This window comes from Pongo pygmaeus, chromosome 16 (genome assembly GCF_028885625.2).
Source record: "Pongo pygmaeus isolate AG05252 chromosome 16, NHGRI_mPonPyg2-v2.0_pri, whole genome shotgun sequence".
Taxonomy (NCBI): Eukaryota; Metazoa; Chordata; class Mammalia; order Primates; family Hominidae; genus Pongo; species Pongo pygmaeus.
In genome coordinates, this window is record NC_072389.2 from 67,412,189 (window position 1) to 67,438,214 (window position 26,026).

Genomic DNA, 26,026 nt, shown 5'->3' on the forward strand with positions numbered 1-26,026 from the left:
TGTAGTATTCTCTGATGGTAGTTTGTATTTCTGTGGGATCGGTGGTGATATCCCCTTTATCATTTTTTATTGCGTCTATTTGATTCTTCTCTCTTTTCTTCTTTATTAGTCTTGCTAGCGGTCTATCAATTTTGTTGATCTTTTCAAAAAACCAGCTCCTGGATTCAATGATTTTTTGAAGGGCTTTTTGTGCCTCTATCTCTTTCAGTTCTGCTCTGATCTTAGTTATTTCTTGGCTTCTGCTAGCTTTTGAATGTGTTTGCTCTTGCTTCTCTAGTTCTTTTCATTGTGATGTTAGGGTGTCCATTTTAGATCTTTCCTGCTTTCTCTTGTGGGCATTTAGTGCTGCAAATTTCCTTCTACACACTGCTTTAAATTGTGTCCCAGAGATTCTGGTATGTTGTGTCTTTGTTCTCGTTGGTTTCAAAGAACATCTTTATTTCTACCTTCATTTCGTTATGTACCCAGTAGTCATTCAGGAGCAGGTTGTTCAGTTTCCATGTAGTTGAGCGGTTTTGAGTGAGTTTCTTAATCCTGAGTTCTAGTTTGATTGCACTGTGGTCTGAGAGACTGTTTGTTATAATTTCTGTTCTTTTACATTTGCTGAGGAGTGCTTTACTTCCAACTATGTGGTCAACTTTGGAATAGGTGAGGTGTGGTGCTGAGAAGAATGTATATTCTGTTGATTTGGGGTGGACAGTTCTGTAGATGTCTATTAGGTCTGCTTGGTGCAGAGCTGAATTCAATTCCTGTACCCTCCTTAACTTTAAAAGTATCTAAGTGAACCACATCTTCCTCTCCATACATGCCCCAAAACATGTTTCCTACCACTTAGTTGCCTGTAATAGAAATAAAAATGTCCAGCCTATATATAATATGTATGTATGTGTGTATATATATACACACACAGTCTACCCTTAAAGATCATTAAAAGAAAAACTCATTATAAAATAATCACAATAAATTAATTTACATATTGCCCAATGAGATGAGTGTGCGCACACACACATACACATACATAAACATATGCATATCTATAAGCTATTTAGAAATTCCATCTACCTACACCAAAGATGAGTACATGACTCTACAGAAATTCGTCTTCCCCTACTTTCCCCACATGTTTAAGATACAGCTTTTATTTCTTTCAAATAATTTGAAAATGATATTTTGATACCTGTTACACAGAAAGACAAAAATAATTTTAAAATGTAATAATAGCATCACTAAAAATGTTAAACTTCTAGAAAAGTTGTTTAGCATGATATTTAAAAAATCATAGTTCTTTGTTGCATAGTTGATTTTAGACCATTTACCCTGTGACTTCAGAATAATACTTTACAGGTTCCATAGAAGTTTTAAAAAAAGCAAACATTACCAGTAGACTAAGCTCTCCCAGTGTGACACCAAATGAAAGAGGCCGCTTTGGATCAGTGACCTACCAAAGAAGAAAAGATAACAGTAAAATATGCGATGGTGAAGGCGAATCCATGTCCTTCACAATGGGCAGCAGAGGGAAATGTGTTTACAGGCTAAGTCATACAACCCAATTGGATTTGTGGAAAACACAGAGGAAGAAGGTAATAACATGGCTGGGATTATCCATATTTTGTAGACATAACATTTCTATGCTACCAATAAGATCCTTTCCCAGTGGAACTCTTTTCACACTAGAAAATGACTCACTAACTATGACTAACAAGACTTTTCTCTAGACAGTTAAAAAGGAATAATCTTTTTATGTGTATCATCAAAGATTTTTTCACAGATAAATTTTAAAAGGTGTTACAGATAACAATGACACTAAATCATTTTAATAACACTTAGGGTACACAGTGGAATACTATTCAGCCATAAAAAAAGGAAAACATGTTTGTTTGGGTTTTTTTGCAGCAACATGGATGGAACTGGAGGCCATTATCTTAAGTGAAACAACCCAGAAGCAGAAAAACAAACTGCATGTTCTCACTTATAAGTGGCAGCTAAATAATGAATATACGTGGTCAGCGTGTGGAATAATACACATTGGAGACTTGAAAGGGTAGGGTGGGTGAGAAGTAGGTGTAAATGATACGAAATTTATTAATGGGTACAATGTATATTATGGGTTATGGAGACACTAAAAGTTCAGACTTCACCACTATGCAGTATATCATGTAACAAGGCTGCACTTGTACTCCTTAAATTTACACATTTAAAAAAAAGGCTTTCATACTTGGAAATATGAACTATCTCTTTAAGCCTTTAATGTTCTTAACACTTCAAAATGCTTCTAGGAAAATCTCTAGATCCTTAATATTTAATTTATTTAGTCTCTGTATCCAAAATCTGTCAACATTAAGTTTTTGTTCTATTTCTAATCTTCAATATCTAAGTTGCAATCCACGGTGCTTAAACTATACCACAATATGCACAGTATCACTGTTTTAGACATCTTAAAGAAAAGTCTTATAGAACTGTTTGGTCATGGCAGAAACTAAGGGAAATAAGGAGAAGGGAAATGGATAATGTTCTAAATCATCCAACTGGGACTCCAGAGTTTAGTCACATACAATTTTCTAAATGGAAAAAATCCATGTGGTACAGTTGAGAAGTACAAATAGCTTTATAAGTCATTTTAATTAACATCAGATATATGATGATTTGTGGCAAAATATTTTCCTTTATTCCCACACTCATCTTTTTATACTTAGAGATAACTAGCTCAAAATAACCTGCAGCTCTTTCTGAGGAAACTCATTTGTTTTATTAAAGACAACCCTCAGTTGCTAATGTACTATCTACAAACCACAGCTATTATCCAGTGAGCATCTTTATGATAAATTATTACATTTTCTCTACACTCATTTCTTAATACATAATTTTGCAAATGAAAGAATTGCCTTCATTTTAAAGGCTGAATAGTATTCCATTGTGTATTTATCTATTTTTTTAATCCATTCATCCACTGATGGGCAATCTATAGTGAATAGTGCTGAAATGAACAAGGGAATGCTGACATCTCTTTGACATACTGACTTCAATTCCTTTGGATATATACAGCAGTTCCCCCTTATCCTCTGGAGATATGTTCCAAGCCCCCTAGTGGATGTCTGCAAACACAAATAGTACCAAACCCTAAATACACTAGGTTTTTTCCTACATATACATACCTATGATAAAGTTTAATTTTACAAATTAGAAATGGGATTGCTAGATCATACAGTAATTTGATTTTTAGATTCTGAGGAAACTCCATACTGTTTTCCAAAATGGCTGTAGTAATTTACATTCCCACCAACAGTGTACCCAGGTTCACTTTTCTCGACATAGGATTTTAATGATAATTCTTCCACTTTCATGATGTGTTGAGTATACTTTATTTTCTTAAGTTTGTTATTAACAAAGGCATTTATAAGTGATTTTTTTAAGACATTTATTTGTTAACACAATTCATTTTAATGACTCCATAAATAAAGTCAGTATAAGACAGAGGTGGTATTTTTTGACAATCTACAAATGTGTCCTGCTGACTTATCAAGTTACATAGGGAACTTATCAAGTAAAGAAAAACAAATTCTAGAAATGTCAGTATTGCTTTAATTCAATTCAAATTAAAAACAAAAAGAATGCAAACTCATTTTTAGAAGCAAGGAACATTTCCAGGTTTCTAGATAAACGAAAAAATTCAAGTTCTTACATGTTTCAAACTTTTAAACAAAGCAATGCATATTGTTCAAAATATGTGTTGTATTTTAATTAAAATTAGCCAGTTAAACAGTTCTTAATCAGCTGATGTTACACTTTTGGTTATGAGTGAAGTTTGGTTTCTTCTGTGCAACTACTGTTGCACATGTGTGTGAATAGTTTTGGGTGTTCAATCCAACTCAGTGGAATGTAAAGAAAATGAGACTACAGTCAAGTGATCAGATTTTAGTCACTTTTTGGCCAATTAACATTATCATTAGTTATTCATCACCTTTTAGAATTAACTCTTTTGTCAGCATAAAGCAAAAACTAGTTCCTTAAAGTTATAATATTATATCTTAACACGTAAAGTAAAATTCAAAAAAAATAACAGAAGACAATCCAAAAACCTCTTATATCAGCTTCAGAAAGGAACACATGGTAATTTTATAGTATATTTATGTACATAAATGCCCAATAAAACTAGCCTAACACAAGAAGATATGGTAGTGTACTCATAAGAAAAAAATTAATCTTGGATTTAAAAATGGGTACAGATAATCCATATACAGAAAAGTCAAGACTATTATAAAATACATATTTAATTATTAACTGAGTAAATAAAAATTACTTACATCATCTTCATATTTAATGTGAATATCTGTGATTTTTACTTGTACATTTTTTATTACTTGAGTTGCCAATTTTTCCACAAATGTATCCTTTTTGGCTTCTTTTGGCTTATCTATTAAAAAACAGAAAAATACAAGCTCAAGAGTTGAAATTCTCATATACCTCAAAATTAATAACCAAAGGATAGCTAAGGTACTACTCAATGGAAATTACAGCCAATAGTGTCTTTATTTATATTTTAATATGCATTTCCAACTTAAAACTTGTTTTTGAATTTATACTGTTATCTGACATTCATTTCACATTCCAAATCAGAAATAAAGTGGCAATGTGTATAAACAACACCATGGCATAAAACCACTTTTACCTACCTTTTGAACGATCAAGACCTTTAAAAGGTTTCTTAAAATGTTTTTTGTGCTTTTTACGTTTACGTCCTTCTCAGTGGAAGCATTTTAGTGAGAAAAGGATAAGATTCAAGTTAGCAGACTACAGGACAGAAAAGAAAACAAGAGAATTCTTCCTAACAGCAAATTCTGGCACAACTCACCTTACCTTATTCTAAACTGATCTGTTACTTCAATATAAAGACAAATTTACAAATCTTCTTTAGTCTAGAATAACCTTTTATTGTAAAGAATAACCTTCTTTAATCTAGAAAATAAATTGGCAGGTGTAATTATACTAAAATTGGATAAAATCTCCATTCCCAATGCCATTTATAATATTAATGACTTTACAAAGTTACACTTTAATTTCAGTATTACCAAAATATTGGAAATGTAACAACGACAGAATATAAAACTTTCAGAAGAAGGTTTTGATAAACATATGGTAAGAACATAGGCATACAAATGAAATGAAAGGGTAAGTTGCCCACAGATGACTTCCTCTGGATGATACACTTCACAAGCAAATTATTTAATGACTCAAAGATATAAAGAATATTAAGTGGGCATAACATGTACATTGGACTGTACACTGAATTCGATTAGGAATTCCTTTAAAACCTCATTCTCTTTCGACACTGCCTCACTGCATTCTGGCATTTACCAATACCTGTCTTACTCAACTTACAAATCTTCATACCCAACTTCCTATCAGGCATCACCTCCAGCCTGAACTCTTGAGGCAGTCTCTGTATTATCTACTGATCTCTAGTCTCCAGCCTCAGCTCCTATTAAAGGTCCTTCTACCCTGTTACCAGATTGATGTCTTTTAAAATACTAATCATATCCTGTTAATCTCTTGCTCAAAATTATTTAAAGGCTCTCTGCAACCCCCCAGACATAATTAAAATGTGTTTACACAATAAAGTCCTTTTATGATGTGACCCTACGTCCCTGCCCTGTTCTATCTCCTGCCATGCATCCTTGCAGTGGATACTACAGAAATAATATTTACACTTTCCCAAACAAGCCATACTTTCTAATGCCTAATGCCTCTACACATGTCATTCCGTGAACTTCTGTCGCCCTCCCTGAAGTTCTTCACCAGGCGAACTCCTGGGCAGCTTTTAAATCTCAGGTTCAGCACTACTGCCTGTGTGAAGCCTTCTTAAACTACTCCAAGTAGCCCCAGGGCCTGTACCTTATACAGAATTGCATTAAACAGTGATTATACCATATTTGAAGTGTTTGCTCAATTGTCTTGCCATCAGGAAGCAGACTTCATTAGGTCAGAGATAATCCTATACCTGGGCACAAAGCACACAATACTTATCTGTTCAAATGAATAAAAAAAAATTCAGATCCAACTAAATTCATGTTATATATATTTTAGAGAATATATGTGAAATTGAGCTTGAAATTTTTAATTTGTTCTTCCTTGACTTTTAAAAGCAAATTGTTCTGCCACTACAAAAATTAAGAAACAAATCCTGGACTACAAAAATAAAACCCTCAGTTTCAAGAAGTAAACATTTAATAAGTAATGTAACACAATCAGGATAGTGCTATTCCAGTAATTCTTGCCACTGTGAAAGTCACTGACTCTGTTCTATTCATAAATCAAACATACATAAAAAGAATGAGTTCTCAAAGAAATACCATTTGAAAAGAAACAAGTAAGAAAGCCAGACTAGCCCTGAAAACCATTCCACTTGGCTAGAACAGCTTTCAAAGACATAGACTCAGCTGCTTCGTGTTAAATTCTCTTCTTACCTGACCAATTATCTTTCTGGTTTCATATTTGTTCTAGCCCCATGTTCTGTCTTTCATCTCAATGGCAGATACACCATGTTTAAACCTCTCTAAACAGTTTAAATCTAATCTTAGAGCTAACATAGCTCTTTAGAGAAAGTTTCTAATTAATCCAATAAATAATAAATTTATGACTCTCAATCACAAACTAAAGCAGTTCTCAAAGACTTTGGTTTCACAATCCATTTAGCATTTATAACTTGAGGACTCTAAAGAACTTTTTATTTATATGGGTTATAACTATTGATATTTACCATATTATAAATAAAAACTGAAAAAATATGAATTCATTTAAAAATAAGCCATTACATAATAACGTATAGTTATAAAAATAGCTATATTTTTTAAACAGAAAGTTGTGAGAAAAGTCGCATGGTTTTACATTCTTACAAATCTCTTTAATGTCTCACTTAGTAGAAGACAGTTGGATTAGCATATCTGCTTCTGCCCTCAACCTGTTGAGATATGTTGTTTTAATTGAAGTACATGATGAAAATCTGATCTCACTATAGATATATAATTAGAAAAGGGGGGAGTATATTCATTGCCTTTTCGTATCAAACTCAACAAGTGGAAGTTTCTTAAAGGTAGTTGCATCATGGAATCTGAAGCCCTATCAATGAATTTTTCACACAAATTAAAATCAATTAGTCCATCTTGCACTTTAAATGAACCCCTTTACACATGTATGTTTTTTATCTTCCATTGGAAATACTGCTTTACTGAATTATGCAAATCTTCCAAATGTCAAGTCATTTCATTATTTAATATTGAAAGTCACATCTGTTAATATTACATCAGAATCTCATCAGAAAAGTCTTGAAGTACTACTGGGAAGCTGTCGATCTCAAGTTGGCAAACACAAGTTTTCCAAAATTCTACTCAAGAGCTCAAATTTTATCATTGGCAACAAATATTGCCAGTTGCTTTTCCTTGAAGTGGTTTTGTTGAAGTGTCTACCAAACAACCAAAACTGAATAATGATAGTCTGTGATTCTTCCAACTAAAAATGGCTTTCCAGAAAAAAAGCAACTAGCTCAGCTCACAACTCAAACATATGCACAAGTAATTTTCCTTGAAACAATCATCCTACTTCAGTATGCAGAAATGCTTCAGGCATACTTTCTCTGCTGTTGCACAAAATATTAAAGAGACATGCTCAAGGGTTGAAGTTTATTAAAATTTAAAACTTCCTACTTCATCAAGGGAATTCTTAAGTAAAAACTGGCAATTTTTTGGTTTCATTTTGCTTACTGTGAGTGCATGGTAGTGAAGAATACAGTGACTACTACTATAGTCTGGTGCCACTGCCTTGAATCATGCTAAGGCAGCTAGCAATTTTTATACACTATTGCTTTTGCACCAGCAATGTAAATGTCAACAAAAAGAAAAATCAAATAATGCTTAGTATTATTATGAAAATCATTTTGACTTTTTGAGAACCACTGCTTTAGAATAAAAAAAAAAAAGTAACATCAAATGAGGAAATAATATGTACTCATAAACTGAAAAGAGGAAATGATCATGAAACACACGTTGAGTCCTAGCCAGCTGAATGAAGATATCATCAACAAAATAAACTATTCTCATTTCAGAAGCACCAACATTCTGGACCTCATTTTTTTATCTACGCTAATATACCTTTAAAAAAAACTGAATCAATGATGTTTTCTTTTATGGTGACAGCTGTTATAGTCTGCTGTTTTTAACAATGCTACCCAGACTACAGTAAGCTGGCTTGATTATAACCTACAAAACCGGACAGTGAGCCATGAGTATCTCCATGCTATCTTTGATATTAAACAAAGTAACTATAAGACAAATTAACACAGGCACACTTACGGAAGGAGCAGGTTTATTAGAACGGAAACTGCTTTCAGGGTAATTTCACCTAATGCTGTAAAGCCTGTCATGAAAATTCCTCTTCCATTTGTCACATGAATCAACCTACTAAAGTTCCTAGCTACAGAAATAATTCTAACATGATGCTTATTGTTTACAAATTTCAAGATACAGACCCACTTGCCATTTAATCAAAACAAATTTAAGTGTGATTGAGTTAACCTAACAAGCTCTTGAAGTATGATATAAAACATAAAGTTTAACAAATAAGATTATGTAAAATACTAAAAAGTATTATTTTAATGTATTTGGTAGATTTCCTAGTATATAAAAGAATCATATTATAAATCCTAATACAAACAGTAAGCCTTTAATTTGCCTTTTGCAAAGCTTGAAATTTCAATATGCTGTACAGGACAGTAGTGTAGAGGTACCTCTAGAGCTACAACAGAGGTGAAACAAATCAAAGCTCAGAGGAACACCTCCTGTCAAGGTTCTGAATTCAAAAGAAAAAAATCCACTTTATTGCTTTTTACGTTCCAAAACCACCGCTATCAGAGATGAACTGCTTAATTCAGAAACTACTGAACTCTAGAACTAAAGTCAAAAGAGTAGCCCAAATCTGAAAGTTATTTGTAGATCATATTCTAAGCTTCGTAAGAACAGATTGAATCATATTTGTTTACCCCACAAACATCCAGCATCATCCAGCACAGTGACAGCCACAAGAAGACACTCAAATATTTAGTGAATGAATAAATGACTACAGGTGAGGAAAAGGAAATGATGGTAAACGGGGAAAACACAAATTGCATTTCCATATTTTCTAAAAGGATGGCATGCCATCAAATGGACTCCACCAAAAGCACAAGCATACACAAGAATATGTTTATATAGTTGAATATAATTAACCATGCATACCCACCAGGCTTGATGTCCTTGTAAACAAAGTTCTCCAAGCCATATATGAACTCCCCTGAATGTGTGCCTGCATCCCACATGGCAGCAATAACCAAAATGCAAAGCAATTTAAAGACACCTTTAATTTTGCATGTAAAATATACCTAAATTTAATTTCAAATAATTAGAAATCATGTAACAGGGTAATTAAAATTTGATGACACCAAGACTATTTTATTTCTAAGGAAGTATTCATAGTGACACCATTTTCGTTCTCTCAACACACAAACTTCTTAACAATTAAAATTATAATAATCATTTCAAATTATGTGAGGCAGGTAAATATCAATTACGGCTAATGGCTCACTAAAATTTTTGACAAGTTTTCAAACAGTGCAAAAATGCACTATTTTGGTTCTCTTTTTGCATGCCATTTTGCCCATTTTCAGAATAAAATACTACTGTGATATTTGACACTAATTTTAGAGTCGGCTGAAATGACCTCATCTTACTTTAGTGTGATCTGGTCCCTTTAGATACACTATCTGAATCCTTTATATCCATTCTCATTAATGATGGCTAGATAGCATCTTCCACTTCGCTCTCCAAATCCAGTCTATCCTAGACAACACTGCAAGTTTTTCCTTAAATCATACCTCTGATCATGTCATTCTTTGGACCCTTAAAGAAAGAAAAAGGAAAACTTACTCCCCCACTAGCTACAGATGAAAGTTCACATTGTACAGGTTAAGATTACAAGATCTAGAGCCAGACCGGGTTCAAATTCTAGCTCTACAATTTTCTAACTGTGTGACCTAGAACAAATTATTTAACTTTCACTTTCCTCAACTGTAAGATGGCAACAAAAATAGCACCTATATCAAATGTGACTATTAATGGGTTAATTCATATAAAGTATTTTGAAGAGTGACTGCTGAATAGTAAATCCTCAATAAACGTCAACTACTTTCACTGTCATTACCATTAACATCATCAGAGCATGCAAATCTCTTAAAATTGACCTAAACTTAGCTTTCCAACCCTACATCCAACTACTCTCTATCAGACTCCCAAACTGTTAGCTGATCCCACAGATACTCTATACTTTCCCACCTTCACTGTCTCCTCTACCTATGCCTTCTCTCCTTTCTGCAGATCCATCCTTTAAATTCAGTTGAAATACACACCTTCACAGTGTCTACCCTGATCTCTTTGGCCGACTATGACATGTTCATTCTGAACTCCCATAAAACTGTCTGTACCTCTTTGATGGGACTCAACACTTTCTCTTGCTTATTATTACGCAAATTTCTTATTTGTCCAATTAAAATGTAAGGTCTTTAACAGGAGGGTCCAAGGACTCTCTAATTTTTCTGCTTTCAACAATGTGTAGACCGGCATCAGACTTTTTTCAAAGGAGCCTGGAAGCTAGAAAACATTGCTGCCTACAAAATTCTAATTTTTAACCTAGCATTCTATCCCCAGACAAATCAAACAAGCGTAGAAGTAAAACACAAAGACATTCAGCCTTAAAAGAATTTTCGAAATTATAAACGGTGCATCCATTCTTAAAAGCTTCTAGATGTATTCTAGGAAAACAAATGAGTAAACTAAGGAAGCAAAAAAGGCAAAGGACCCAGGAAACAGGGAATTAAACATAGACGAGCAATTAAGACCAGTCCTAAGATGACACATGTGCAGCTGGTCTAAAAAACAATCAGTTCAGAGGGGGAACTCCAAGAGACAACAGTGTGGTAGAGAGTACCAACAGATGGGTTTACGCGATTGGAAAATACTATCAATACTCATATAGCAGACAAATTTCATGTAGCATGTGAAAAAGAATTAAAGATAAATTTACATAGAAGACTAAGCAAATAAGAAAGCAGCATTCACAAATTCAAGAAAAACAAAAGGTTGTATAAGAAAGGAAATACAGTCGTAGTACATTGATATGATTTGGATATTGGTCCCCTCCAAATCTCATGTTCAAATGTGATTACCAGTGTTGGAGGTGGGGCCTGATGTGAAGTGACTGGATCATTGGGGTGGGTCCCTCATAAATGGTGACATGCCTGCTTCCACTTCATCTTCTGCCATGACTGAAAGCTTCCTGAGGCCCTCACCAGGAGCAAGTGCTGGCATCATGCTTCCTATACAGCCTACAGAACTGTGAGCCAATTAAAACTCTTTTCTTCATAAATTATCCAGTCTCAGGTATTCCTTTATAGCAATGCAAAAACTGCCTAACACACACATCATGTGACCTGCACAGTGAACAATAATCGCATTGTCATAGTAATCTAAGTAGTGACTAGTAATTGGCCAAAAATTATGATATATCCATATTATGAGAAAACGGGAAGAATTCAGGGTGCATGGAGATAGTAAGAGAAGTAAACTCCTTGACTACCATAACAGGAAGTCCTAGATAATGCCTTATATTAATGAACTAGATTAATGACAGAATGTTAACATTGCTAAAAAATATTACTAACTCAAAGGAGTTGGTCTGGAGGGTAGCAAAGGATGAAACAAGGGACTGCCATTTTTTATCTTGTCGTTTTGGCAAAACTATTGATTTTCAAGTGTGTGTACCTATTACTTTGATAAAATCCAACATCTTAAGTACAGAATCTAGCATTTGCGAATATTTTGGCCTTACTAGGAATTTAATCTTTCTCTTTATGATAGCCTTCCAGAAAAATAGACTCACTCCAATGAAATAAAAGGAGAAAAATATCAAAGAGTTTATTTTTACAGTTAAGCAAATTTTCTAGAAATGAACTCATAGTTTTATTTCAATTTATTTTATTCCTATATGATAGTGGGAAACAGTATATTTTTATCACATAAAACAAGCTAAGTCAAAATCCTTTTTATGAGCAGATCAGCATGATAATTTTGTTTTCATTTTTATCATCTGCTGCTTAGAGTTGAATCATCTCCTCTCCTTCCCTCTCTGAGTCCCTATACAGTGCAATGGTGCTTTTGTGCTTTTAATATCAATAAACAAGTAAGAAATAAAGTATAATTAATAACTATTAATAACGGTAAAATGTGAAATATATAAAGGTCAGGGTTGTCCTCTATCATTCACATGAATAATATTATTTGAAGATGTGACTCACATCCATAGAAATGAGAAAATACTGCAACATTCTTAAATGTGTTTCTTAACAGTTAAGAAAAAAATAATCTAAATATACTTCCCAATTCCTGAATTCATCTTTTAGTCTCAAAACTTTTTTGACAAATATAACATGTTAAAACTGAGTGTTAAAACAGTTTCACTTTTTGAATTTTAATTCTATATGAAAAAAACTTAAATTTTATCATTCAAGAAGCTGCAATGTCATTACCATATACGGCATAGGCCTAACAGTTCTATTTACACAAAATTAATACTACAGATGTACATCCTTTATATCAAACCATTCATAATAGCCTCTTTGTGAGACCCAAATGTCTGTTTTCTCAGCACTGAAGACTCAGGAGTCAAAATTTCCTAACTCTGAGTACAAAATGTGTAATAATCTTATTACCAATTAAACTGTCAACCACGAAAACAAATGAGACTATATACCACGCCTTTTCTTACAGGTGACTGAAAACACTAAAATATTCTTTAGGCAAATGTAAGTTACGCTCCATTTTTTAAAAAGGAGGAGTTTAAGATTTGTTTCTAAATAATATATGTAACTTATTATGTAATTGTAAATGATGTGTAATTATATGTAATATCAATATATCTAAGTATACATCAATACACCTAATGATGAATATACATATGTTAATATCCTAATCTGAATAGTTTCAAGAAAAAAATGAAATCCTAGTGCTCTCCAATTCTTAGTCTTCATTTTTATAGTACTACTTTTACATATATTAATTAGCCAAAATTGAATATAAAGAAAAAACTCACACTTAATTGTCATGAAACAAAACCATTCTTGGCTTGCTTTTTTGCCATGCTAAAGTCATACAAATAAAGAAAACTGTTTTCCTAGAAATACAGATACTTAAGCTTCAGCAGGAAGACAAAATATGCTTAAGTGTGAAAAAAACGGGAAAAAAAGTTGAAGCTTTTAGAAAATTTCTTCCATTATGGTAACCTCTGTATTTTTAAATAGTTTAGTAACTTTTAATAAAAGAATCAATATTTCTGCATAAGAAAAAATACTTGGAGCAAGAATTTAAAACTTTGATTAAAAACTTTAAGGAACAAGCTATTTTTAAAAAAGATTTCTAATTGATTCAATTAAATGACAACAGCTTAAGCTAGGAAAAGAAATCTTATTATATCTAAATATAATTAACATCATTTCTAAGTCAATATTTGCTTTATCTTTTGAGAGAGACTATCTTCATCATAAAAATATATACACATGCCACCAAATGACACAAAAATTACATAAAATGCTAATAACTCATATACCCTAATCAGCAATTGTTGATTGAGATAAACATTAGATGTCTGGAAAAGTCCTTCAATTCATCACTCTATAGACTACTCTTTTTCATCATATCCTTGTTCTTGCTCTATAAACCAAACAAAGTCATCAGATTTATTTTTAGATAAAAATAAAAATGTAAACGTAAGGCAGATGTTAAAATGTTAAAACCTGAAGAATCAAGTTTTGGGGTTTTTTAAAATATCCTGTACAACATGAAGGGAGATAGCTAGGACTAGAATTACAGCAGCATTTCCTCTAAACATCATTTCACTATAGCATTATGCTTAACCTCATTATCCAGCAAGAACACGGATAAACATGCACACAAAGAAACTGTTACCATTTGCCCAAAATAAACAGGCCTGCAAATACTGAAAATTTGGAAAGTCTCCCAAACTAGCACCATAAAAATGACTAATTAAGAAAAGTGGAAAAATCAAATTGTCAACACAATAAAACACTCACAGAAAAAAGGCAATTACTTTTTCCTAAAAGTGAGTCATGAAAATATAAGCAATATTTTGAGATTTAAAAAAAATCATGTCTTTAGAACTTCAACTTATGAAGACTTACGAAAGCATCCTCTTTAAAGGATATTAATTATATCTAAAATACAGGTATGTCTAAGTTTATCTCAAACAAACTTTTTACCTTTTTCTGCTGCTTTTCGAAGGGCTTCTTCAATTCGGGATAGCTCTTTCTGTTTAACATCCTGCAAGGATTTTTCTTCTTTTTCAGCATCATACTTAATACCTAAAAATATATAGTCAATTCACACAAAAATAAATGGAATTCATAAATAAACAGAAAAAGTTCAGCCTCATTATGATTGTGTAAGTGTATAATCTTTCCGCAAAACAAAAATACTTTCACATTTTTAGTTTTACGAAATGTTTAAACATAAATTATTCCTATTCACTTACAAAAACTTAAATACAAAAAGACGGAGGGAGGAAAAGAAATTACAGGTAGAAAGGCAGGTAGGAAAAAGGGAGACAGGAGGAGGATGAGAACAAACATAAGAAGCAGAAACAGAAGGAAGACAGAAAGTACACCAGAATATTGCTCTATCAGTGGTAAATTTGGAATAACTTAATATCCAATACTACCTGGGATCAATATAGATTGATTTTTTAAACTTTCAGAGAGTAATTCGGAATACGTATCAACAATCATAAAATATATAAGCCCTTTTTATCTAGTAATGTCATTTCTGATCATGCAATCTAAGGAAATAACACAAAAGAATAAAAAAGATCTATAATGATATATTTATAGTATTGACTACAATGACGTATTTATAGTATTGACTATTACATTTGCTGAAGAGCAAAATGTAAAAATAAAGATTTTATTTATACAATGGTTGAGAAATTGTAAGTAATTTTTCCCTAAAACATCCAAACTTTTCTTAACATTATATTGTTTTTATAAATGAAAAAATAATAATAAAGATATTACTTAAACATCACTATAAGACATTAAAAATTAAAATACTATCATTTCAAAGGAAAAAATTACCAATTTTACACATTTTTGAAAGAACATTCACTCAAAATCAGAAGCAACAAAATAGGAAAAAAAATTAATTTTTCAATCTTGAAATCTGGAAATTAACACATCAGGATATTTTTAAAGATTTATTTCACTTCATTTATTATCAGTAAATCTGCCTAATGCAGCTCAACAGGGAGCCTTAGTTGCAAAACAAGTACTCATAGAAAAGAGAATAAATTGCAAAAATGAATTAAATTTTCAACAACAAAAATACTTTATACACAAATGTGGTAAGATATATGTGCATACATATATAAAAGTATGCAAATAAGTGCATCTATGTATGATTCATTTATTTAAATTACCTTCTATCTTAATAAATAAAAGTATTAAAATACTTAACTCATAACAATTTAATTTCAATGTGATGTTACTGAATGGTTATAACCTAAAATAACATACTTGCTCCAGGGACAACAAGCAGGTACAATCCTTCTAGGGTCGCAACAACTGCTTCTCCATAAAGGTTTTTCCAAGGAATCTTCAAAGTTAATTTATCTAAGGAAACATAATTTCAACCTTAAATTATTATTTGACTGCTCAAGAACACATAAATTTCTCACTTTCCACTAAGAGAAAAAGCATAAAAAACTCTTCATGGTATGTACATCACTCAGAAAAAATGAAAAAACTCCAACACTAAAGTTTACAAAGGTCTTTTCCACATAAAATTACTATTAAGTGAATATTCACATTGTAATTTTTATTTTTAATATAAAATATTTTGATAATCATTATCCATTTAATATTCAAAAACTGTAAAATGAATAAGTCAGCTATTATTTCAATCCTGAAAAAAAGGAAACTCAGCCCTAGAGAAGTTAAATTAATTGCTTAAGTCTATCTAGTGGGTTAAGCAGTGACCTGATTATTAGTAAGGATGCTGAACCAGATTCAGTGCACGACAACAGTTGACAGTCTTAATACTGCACATGCTCTTCTATCCACATCAACAAATAAATCTTTACAGATCAACAGTAAAATAATACCTGCACAAGCTGCCAGGAATTGAAGCAGCAACACAGAGAAGAGATGCAAAGGAACTTTGTGCAAATGGAATTTTAACAGCATACCCAATTGTCACAACAGGAAGAGGCTAGCTCTAAAAGCAAGGCATACGGTATTAGGAATAGTATTATGAGTCACAGGCAACTCAGACCAGTTATATTCCAAATATCTACTTATAAATCACTTAGAAGACAGAACACATGTTCTCTCTTGGAAACAATGGTATTAATGTCAAGTCCTCCTGAGGTGAGCCCACAAAAACTTTCACTCAATGACACAGATGAACTATGGCCCTAATATTACTGTCCCAAGTTTGGGGTTTTATGGGGGAAAAGCCTGTTCAGGGCAGACAAGAGAAGACCAAAAGGGCATGCTCTCAGCTAAATTTTGAAATAGGCAAAATCTGTCAAAATCTTTCCATGTTTCTTTCCCTAATCTCTAGTATCCCCTCTTTCCAGGTCTCCAGGCAGCAAAATGTCCCTAATCTGCCTTACTACAGCAATTCTATCCAAACCTTTCCTACACATAAAGTTTTACATGTTCCAAAATAAAATACCTTCCTTCATCTATAATTTTTAAAATTCTATTTAAAATCTATAGGTCTCTCAGAGCTACTAATCAAGATTTTCAGGAGAAAAGAATTTGATTCAACTAAGTCATGCTTGTATATGAATAATTAAGTCGCTTACGCCACCAGAATCACTGGTGGCTTTTCATTTAAAATCATTTTTAAATGAAAATGCTCAAAGTTCAAAGAACTGAAAAACAGTATAACAAACTACAGAGAAAATAAAACAATGCAGTGTAAGACAGAATATTTGGGATCACCTAGATGGATAAGTAGGAAAGCCAGTTTTACCTGGTATCTATTCCCAAGGTTAAAATATCAAATTATTTCTCCATTTAGATTTTCACTTCTCTTCAGCTTGTAAACCTGCTGAATTTCTTAAATGGCTTGCATGTCAAGGGAAGTCTACAACGTTCTGGGTCATTTCTAAGTCCAATGATTTTATATTTACAATAGGTACTGTTACATTTGTAATTATCTCAAAATCTCCTAACAAAATTTATTTGATTGCCTTCTTGGTGAGCATAAGATAGAAAAAGTGGGAAATGTCCCTTTAACTAGCATACCAGAAAGGGACTGTCTGTTCCCTAAACCTTTTCTTCTCTACATTTATACTAATTATCCCCCAATCTCTCATAAAGATCCTAGAATTGAGTTGTTTATATATTACTCCCTCCTTTTATAGATCAGGAAATTTTAAAAATTTTTAAGAAAAAGGGTAACTCAAGGGCACCCACAAATATGTCTAGTTCTTGGAAAACCAAATCACACTTGAGCTTAATTAGCCACACTGACCCTACAGGTTAGGTATAATATTTTAACCTAAGGAGAAATTTAACAACTAATATAAATGCTCTGTAAACCAAAAAAAAGATAGTCATAAAGACAATATACTTTGCATACTTATTTGTAAAGGGTCTCTCATAACTCAATGGGTAATACTGAAGGAAGCCATTAAATCTTTGTGTACTTTAAAAGCAAAAAGAACAAATTCTGAACCATTAGAAAACCTCCTCCAAAATATAAATCTAGTTGTAAGAATATAATAAATAATGCAAAATTTCTTTAGTCAGCTATAATTGATCTAAGACACTGGAAATACAATTTCAATCTATGTTCTAATTTTAGATGTCTATAACTTCCTTGAAGACAAAGATATCACCTTCATCCCTGCATCTCCCATAGCACTTGCGTAGTCTTGTACATAACATGTGCATAAATATTTCAAAAGTAAAAGAATAAATGAATGGCTACAACTTCTATATTCTAGGATTTCAGTTAAGCATATAGGGCCACAATACTTTTAGAGCACTGCTACACATAACCACCACATTCAGCGCTATCTAACAAACAAAAAAGACGACACATGTCTAAAGATGCTTTCAATCTAAGAAAATTTATCCTGTTTCAAGAGACAAAAACATAAAAATATTCTTATATATTAAAAGGAAACATATATGTCATATAAAATGACCCAAACAGAAGTATCTAAATAATTGCTAAGAGATGCTAGAGTAGTGAAAGACAAAGCCTTCCTATAATACAGAATATTGAATAAAGAATAAAAGTGATATAGTGTAATAGCAGGGTTATAAAGTTGGGAGAAAGGATGTAGCATAAGTAAAATTATAAGAGTGAGCTATCTTGGGTTGTAATTTACTTATTTTTTAAAGTAAATCCTAAACATAAAACCTGAAACTATAAAATTCCTAGAAGAAAACTGAGGAAAAACTCATCTGGACATCAGCCTAGGCAAAGAATTTATGACAAAGACCCTAAAAGCAAATGCAAGAAAAACAAATTAAACAAGTAGGACTTAACTAAGAAGCTTCTAGGCCAAGCGTGGTGACTCACACCTGTAATCCCAGCATTTTGGGAGGCCAAGGTGGGTAGATCACTTGAGCCCAGGAGTTCAAGAACGGCATGGGCAACATGATGAAACTCTATCTCTACAAAAAATACAAATATGAGCCGATCATGGTGACACACCCGTCGTTTCAGCAACTTGGGAGGCAGAGGTGGGAGGATCCCTTGAGCCCAGGAAGTTGAGGCTGCAGTAAGCCATGACTGTGCCACTGCATTCCAGCCTGGGCAACAGAGCAAGACTTTGTCTCTAAATTAATTAATTATTTTTTTTAAAGTAAAAATAAAAATCTTCTGCACAGCAAAAGAAATAATCAACACAGTAAACAGACAACCTACAGAAAGGTAGAAAATATTTGCAAATTATGCCTCCAACAAACGACAAATATCCAGAATCTACGAGGAACTCAAACAACTGAACAAGAAAAAAACCCCATTCAAAACAGCAAAGTACATAAACAAACATTTCTCAGAAGAAGAAATACAAGAAGCCAACAAACACATGAAAAAATGTTCAACATAACTAATTATCAGAGAAATACAAATTTAAACCATACTGAGATACCATCTTAACACCAGCTAGAATGGCTATTATTAAAAAGTCAAAAAATAACAGATATTGGCATGGATACAGAGGAAAGGGACCACTTGAGTACTGTTGGTGAAAATGTAGACTGGTTTAACCTCTATGGAAAACAGTACAGAGATATCTCAAGGAACTAAAAATAGAAACAGCAATCCCACTACTGAGTACCTAAAAGAAAATAAATCATTATATAAAAAGACATCTGCACTCATATGTTTATCACAGCACTAACCACAATATTAAAGTCACACAACCAACCTAAGTGTCCATCAACAGTTGACTGGATAAAGAAAATGTCATACATATATACCATGGAATAGTATGCAGCCATAAAAAAGAATGAAATTATGTCCCCTACAGCAAGATGGATGAAGCTAGAGGCCATTATCTTAAGTAAATCAACTCAAAGGTAGAAAATCTAATACTGTATGTTCTCACTTACAAGTAGGAGTTAAACAATGGGTACACATAGACATAAATGTGCATAATAGCCTTTGCAGTACACAGCTCCACAGAGACATTGCCAGGACAAGTAAGAGATAAGGAATTAATAACCAGAATATATAAGGAACTCAAACAACTCTATTGGAAAAAATCTAATAATCTGATTTTAAAATGGGCAAAAGATCTGAATAGACATTTCTCAAAAGAAGACATACAAATGGCAAACAGGTATATGAAAAGGTGCTCAACATCACATCATCAGAGAAATGCAAATCAAAACTACAATGATATACCATCTCACCTCAGTAAAAATGGCTTTTATCCAAAAGATAGGCAATAACAAATGTTAGCAAGAATGTGGAGAAAAGGAAGACCTTGTACACTATTGGTGGGAATGTAAATTATTATGGCCACTATGGAGAACAATTTGGGGGTTCCTCAAAAAACTAAAAATAGAACTACCATATGATCCCCCAATCCCACTGCTAGGTATATACTCAAAAGAAAGGAAATCACTATATTGAAGAGATACCTATACTCTCATGTTTAATGCAGCACTATTCACAATAGCCAAGATTTGGAAGCAACCTAAGCGTCCATCAACAGGTGAATGGTTAAAGAATATGTGGTAAATATACACAATGGAGTACTATTCAGCCATAAAAAAGAACGAGATCCCGCCATTTGCAACAACATGGATGGAACTGGAGGTCATTATGTTAAGTGAAATAAGCCAGGCACAAATAGACAGGCTTCACATGTTCTCACTTACTTGTGGGAACTAAAATTAAAACAATTGAACTCATGGAGACAGAGAGTAGAACAATGGTTACCAGAAGCTAGGAAGGGTAACAAGGGAGAATGGTTAATGAATACAAAAACAAAGTTAGATAAAATGAATAAGATCCAGTATTTGATGGCACAACAGGGTGACTACAGTCAACAATAATTGATTGCACATTTAAAAATAACTAAGAGTATTAATTACATTATTTGTAACACAAAGAAAGGATAAATAGTTTTGAGGTGATAGAAACCTCATTTACCCTGATGTGATTATTACACACTGCATGCCTGTATCAAAATATCTCATGTACCCCATAAATATATATACCTACCATGTATCCACAAAAATTAAAAATAAAAAAATTTAATGGAAATAATAGACACTGGGGACTCCAAAAAGGGGTAGGGATTGAAGGAGCGGGGTGAAGGTTCAAAGATTACCTACTGGATACAAAGTTCAATATCTGAGTGACAGATACACTAGAAACGCAATCCCCACCATTACTCAATATATCCATGTAACAAACATACACATGGACCACCTAAATCCAAAATTTAAGTATGTATAAATTAAATAAATAAATAAACATAAAAACCAGATAGCATGGACTAGATGGGAAGACTTTGTAGATTAAATTTCCTGTTGAAAAAATTTATTCAACCAAGATATACATTTATTTATAGATGGTCTTAGTGTAGGAGTTTAACTGCAGAGAGAGAGACTTTGTACTTACCAAAACATATCCTCCATACCACATTGCTGCATAATACATCAAGTGAAAATGGTTGAACAAAACATGAAGGAAATAAGCTACATTTACAGTTTATCTACTAGAGTTTGCAAATTACACTACTTCCACATTTAAAGAAAAAGCACATAAAACTTGGAAATCTAATTTGAAAATGAATGTATATTTTGTGTGGTGGAACCAAAGCCTGAAAAATTCAATTGTAGTTCAAACAGCCTTCCATTTTCTACCTTTTGTCATAAAAAATAAGATGTACATTTTATATATAATATACATTAGGTTCAGAACTCTACAAGCTCTAATTAACGTAAGCAAAAAAAAAACTCTCACACTTTTAATCAAAGTTTTTTTAGGTTAAATAACACAAGCAAAATAGAAAACGATAGGCTAAGAATAATTCAAATGAAGACTAAAGTACTTACCAATTTGGCCAGCCTTGACTTTAAAAGGAACATCCAATTCACTCTTCAGATGAAAAAGAAAATGTAAAGGACATCTTAAATTATTAAGCCAACCCAAAACTCCCTTTTGTGTGATCACTTAAACACACATCTCGAAAGAAAAACAAAAACCAAATTTTCTATATTTGAATAACTCATAAAGGACATGTTTTATAGCCAAAAAACGTTTTATAGGCCTGGTGCAGTGGCTCACACCTGTAATCCCAGCACTTTGGGAGGCTGAGGCGGGTGGATCACCTGAGGTCAGGAGTTCGAGACCAGCCTGGCCAACATGGTGAAATCCCATCTCTACTAAAAATACAAAAAAATTAGCCTGGCGTGGTGGCAGGTGCCTGTAATCCTAGCTAATCAGGAGGCTGAGGCAGGAGAATCGCTTGAACCCAGGAGGCAGAGGTTGCAGTGAGCCGGGATCATGCCACTGCACTCCAGCCTGGGTGACAAGACGAAACTCTGTCTCAAAAAAAAAAAAAAAAATTATAACTTAAACTTTGACTTTAAAGAAAGAATTCACAAAAGAAACAAAACGATAAATAGTAAAAATAGAAAAAGTTTGTAAATAACCAGGTAAACTGGTTACTTGTTTTAAGTAAATGAAAACAAATGGAAATTCAAATCAAATCAAATCAATTTAAACACACAGACAATGTTTATCTGAAATACTAGAACAGAAAAAAGAAGAGAGTCTTTTTGCATAAATTAGTTGAAAACAATACTGAACAACATTTCTCTCTCAAATATTTAGTAAATGAATAAATTAAAAAATCTTTAAAAGAAAAGCTAGATTCCCAATATATTATTTACCAAATTAGTATTTCGTTTAGATAAGTTACAGAGAGGTACCAACAAATAATAATAAACTTTCACTTACCTATATTCCAAACAACTAGAAAGTTCAAATAACTTTTTTTATTCACAGAATACTAAACAATAACTGATATCCATAATGATCACCTGAGTCTCTAGAATTATTAAAAATTAAACCAGTCAGTACATCCTTTCTGTTAGGTGTGACTTAATATATACTAACACTATAAAAATCTGATCACCAAAATACAGGTAATAATTAACTAAAATAATCAATTTACCTGATCATCTGATTACGTCTGAATGCTACGTAAACAGGAATTCAACAGAGTACTATTATAATAGCTTTAGATAATAAGTCTTTTTTAGACCAAAAAAAAAAAATCTTTGCTGCCAATAAGAGCAGCTCTGTCCTCCTGGAGGACAGGAAAGATAAATTCAAGGGAATTCGCATTATACAGTATACAAACTGCAAACTACAAAAAGGTGGTCTCATGTTCATTTTAATCCTCCTGAAATAATTTCCACACAAAATAAATGTAAATTACCCATATCAAAGTAAAAATTCATCAATTTGGTTTAACTAGGGAAAGGAGCTACTTTGAATAAAAAATATAAATTACAGGGGGAAGGGATAGCATTAGGAGATACACCTAATGTAAATGACGAGTTAACGGGTGCAGCACACCAACATGGCACATGTATACACAGGTAACAAACCTGCACATTGTGCACATGCACCCTAGAACTTAAAGTATAATAAAATATATATATATATATAAAAATTACAAGATAGTTTATTATATTTAATTATAACCAAAACTTGAATTAGGCTAAAATAGAGTTCAAATAATTTGTCTCCTTAGTATGCTAGATAAATACCCTGTCACTACATTCTATTTATATTGTCATAAATAGAGAAAAAAACTTCTTTTCCAATCTATAACAACAGAATCAGAAGGTCTAAATTTTTGTTTAAAATTTAAAAAGTTGTAGTATCCTATATAAAAAAGAGAAAAATATTTAAATTTTTGAGTACCTACTATGTGCCAGGCTCTACTTCTCATCTTATTCAAGCCACAAAGACACAGAGATATTATATTGTTTTATAATTAACTCCACTTTATAGATGATTAAACTCATGCTAAAAGATCAAAGAAATTAAGAAGTTAGGCTGGGCGCACTGGCTCATGCCTGTAATCCCAACACTTTGGGAGGCCAAGGCAGGCAGATCACCTGAGGTCAGGAGTTGGAGACCAGCCTGGCCAACATGGCAAAACCCAATCTCTACTAAAAATACAAAAATTACCCAGGCGTGGTGGCACACACCTGTAATCCCAGCTACTAGGGAGGCTGAGGCAGAAGAATTGCTTGAACCTGGGAGGCGGAAGTTGCAGTGAGCTGAGATCATGCCACTGCACTCCAGCCTAGGCAACAGAGTGAGACTCGTCTCAAAAAGAAATAAAAATAAAAATAAGAGGTTAGAAACCTGAAAAAATTAATTAAACAATAAACTCATTAAGTGACTTCACAAACTCACATTTAGGCCAATAAGCTAAACAGAAACCTAATTGTGGGGTGGAGGGCATTGTTTCGTTTGTTTTCAACTCAACAATAAATGATGCAAATTACTTTCTGGAGCTAAAGTCCAGAAAATCCTATTTTACCTCTTCATATTACTATAATAAGGCTAGACCATCAATATATTTCCGAAATTAGATATGTTATTTAAAATCAAGCCCTCATTTATCTCAAAAATATGTAAAGACACTACTGAAGAAAAATATTTCTATAAGGAAAAAGTCAACCACAAAACTATACAGTCAAATTAGATCAAGGAAAAACACTCCGTTTCCAAGAGATACTATTTTGACTATTAGGGGAAAAAATTTCTAAATCTTTAATCTCAGATTTTCCAACAGCAAATAGTTAAACAAGTAATCCCTTGAGTGATTCCATCACTTTATCTAGTACCTGGTATCAGATGCCTAGTAGGCGAAGGTTTCTAAGAACTTACCAAATTAAGTGAGTTATTAGCATAGTTTAAAACAAACTTACCAGGGCATTTTCTTTTATCTGTAGATTATCTAAAGCCACATTTCCTTTAAAAAAAGAAAACGAAGAAAAATATTACAATAACATACCAATTAGTAAACCTATCATAATGTAGTACCAAGCACTAAGAAACTGTGCTAAGTGCTAAGAATACAATGATAAACAAAGCTGACTTAAAAGGCTATCGGCACAAAATAGTTGCTACATATGCTCAAGAGTTATTAATTGTAGCATACTATAGGTTAACCCAGTGTAAAAGAAATTATAAAATATTAAACTAGCTAACATTTAAACAAACAATGGGAAAGAAGTTGGAGCTTTTTGGACAGAAGAACTTTAAGACCAAAGAAAGTAGCCATTATTTTGAATGATTAAGCCAAAATCTCAAGATATAAAGAGATGATTACAAGGTCAGATCAATCATCCCGGGTTCTTTAATTATGGTATCAATTAACATTTTCTTCAGAAACATGGTGTTAGTCTTTCATGTCTCCAAACTTTCTACCTTCCCAATGATTACTGTATGTGCTTCTAATATTCTTTAATCAGTCCAACTTTTATTATATTCAAATGCTAAGTTATAAAAATACTATTACATGACTCGAATTTTAAACACTATCCCTGTATTTGTTGATACACAATAGTGAAATATTCATGCTCACATAAAAACTTAAGGAAAAAGTTTTCATTTCACTTAAATTATGTTAAGGCTAATAAAACTATAGTTTCAACATTAAATGCAGGCATAAATTACTGTTATATATTTTCTTAATCATTTATGACACATTTATTTTTTAAAAACTATAGTAGCTATACTCCCCATTAATATTTTTCAATCAAGTAACTTTTTCTTCCGGGTATTTTGGAGTGAATTTAAAAGTATATTTAACTTGTTTACGTCATTTTAGAGATCTGCTTTTCCCAAATCTCAAAATTATTAAACATTTATTAAGCATCCATTATATGTTAGGTGCTGGAAAGAGAAAGATTACTAGAACGATATTCATTAACGCACTCACGGCTTAGTAGAGGGCACTGTGCAAAAGTAACTGCGGTTTTTGCCATTACTTTCAATACAAAGAAACAAAATATATATAACAGAGATTATGTTATTTTAGAATCATTACTCAACTGTCCTAAGGAATAACTATTGATCTGTCCAAACAATTTAGCTACAAGGATATTGCAGTATTGGGAGGGAAAGAAGGAAGGACAAAAGGGGGGAGGAAAGGAAGGAAAGAAGGACCTAAAGATCTAAATGTCCAGCAACAAGGCCTAACTCACAATACATCTATATTATAAACAAAAAAAAAGTAGAAAGACATGGGAAAATGTTCATAGAATATTGAGTTTTTCAAAAAGTAAAAGAATGCCCAGATTGATCTAATTTTAGAAGTATCTATATATGCACAAGTGTGTGTGCATTCCACACATACATAGAAAAAA

At 32.5% G+C, this 26,026-nt stretch overlaps 1 protein-coding gene across 5 annotated transcripts in view; it reads right to left on the reverse strand.

Annotated features, from left to right (window-relative positions):
- Nucleotides 1–26,026, reverse strand: part of VPS13C (vacuolar protein sorting 13 homolog C) — a 196,905-nt gene that overhangs the window by 159,505 nt on the left and 11,374 nt on the right. For 3 of the 5 annotated variants that reach the window (XR_010123963.1, XM_054450335.2, XM_063652676.1), the window contains exons 2-7: nt 24,584–24,627; nt 21,683–21,725; nt 15,659–15,754; nt 14,351–14,452; nt 4,302–4,411; nt 1,379–1,438 (exon numbers count right to left, since the gene is read on the reverse strand). Coding sequence is in view for 4 of the 5 variants with exons in the window: in XM_054450335.2 (XP_054306310.1) it covers nt 1,379–1,438; nt 4,302–4,411; nt 14,351–14,452; nt 15,659–15,754; nt 21,683–21,725; nt 24,584–24,627 (455 nt within the window). In the remaining variant the exon portion in view is untranslated. Of the gene's footprint in view, nt 1–1,378; nt 1,439–4,301; nt 4,412–4,670; nt 4,737–9,267; nt 9,331–14,350; nt 14,453–15,658; nt 15,755–21,682; nt 21,726–24,583; nt 24,628–26,026 lie in introns of all 5 variants that reach the window. The other 2 variants (XM_054450337.2, XM_054450338.1) reach the window with 1 other exon arrangement.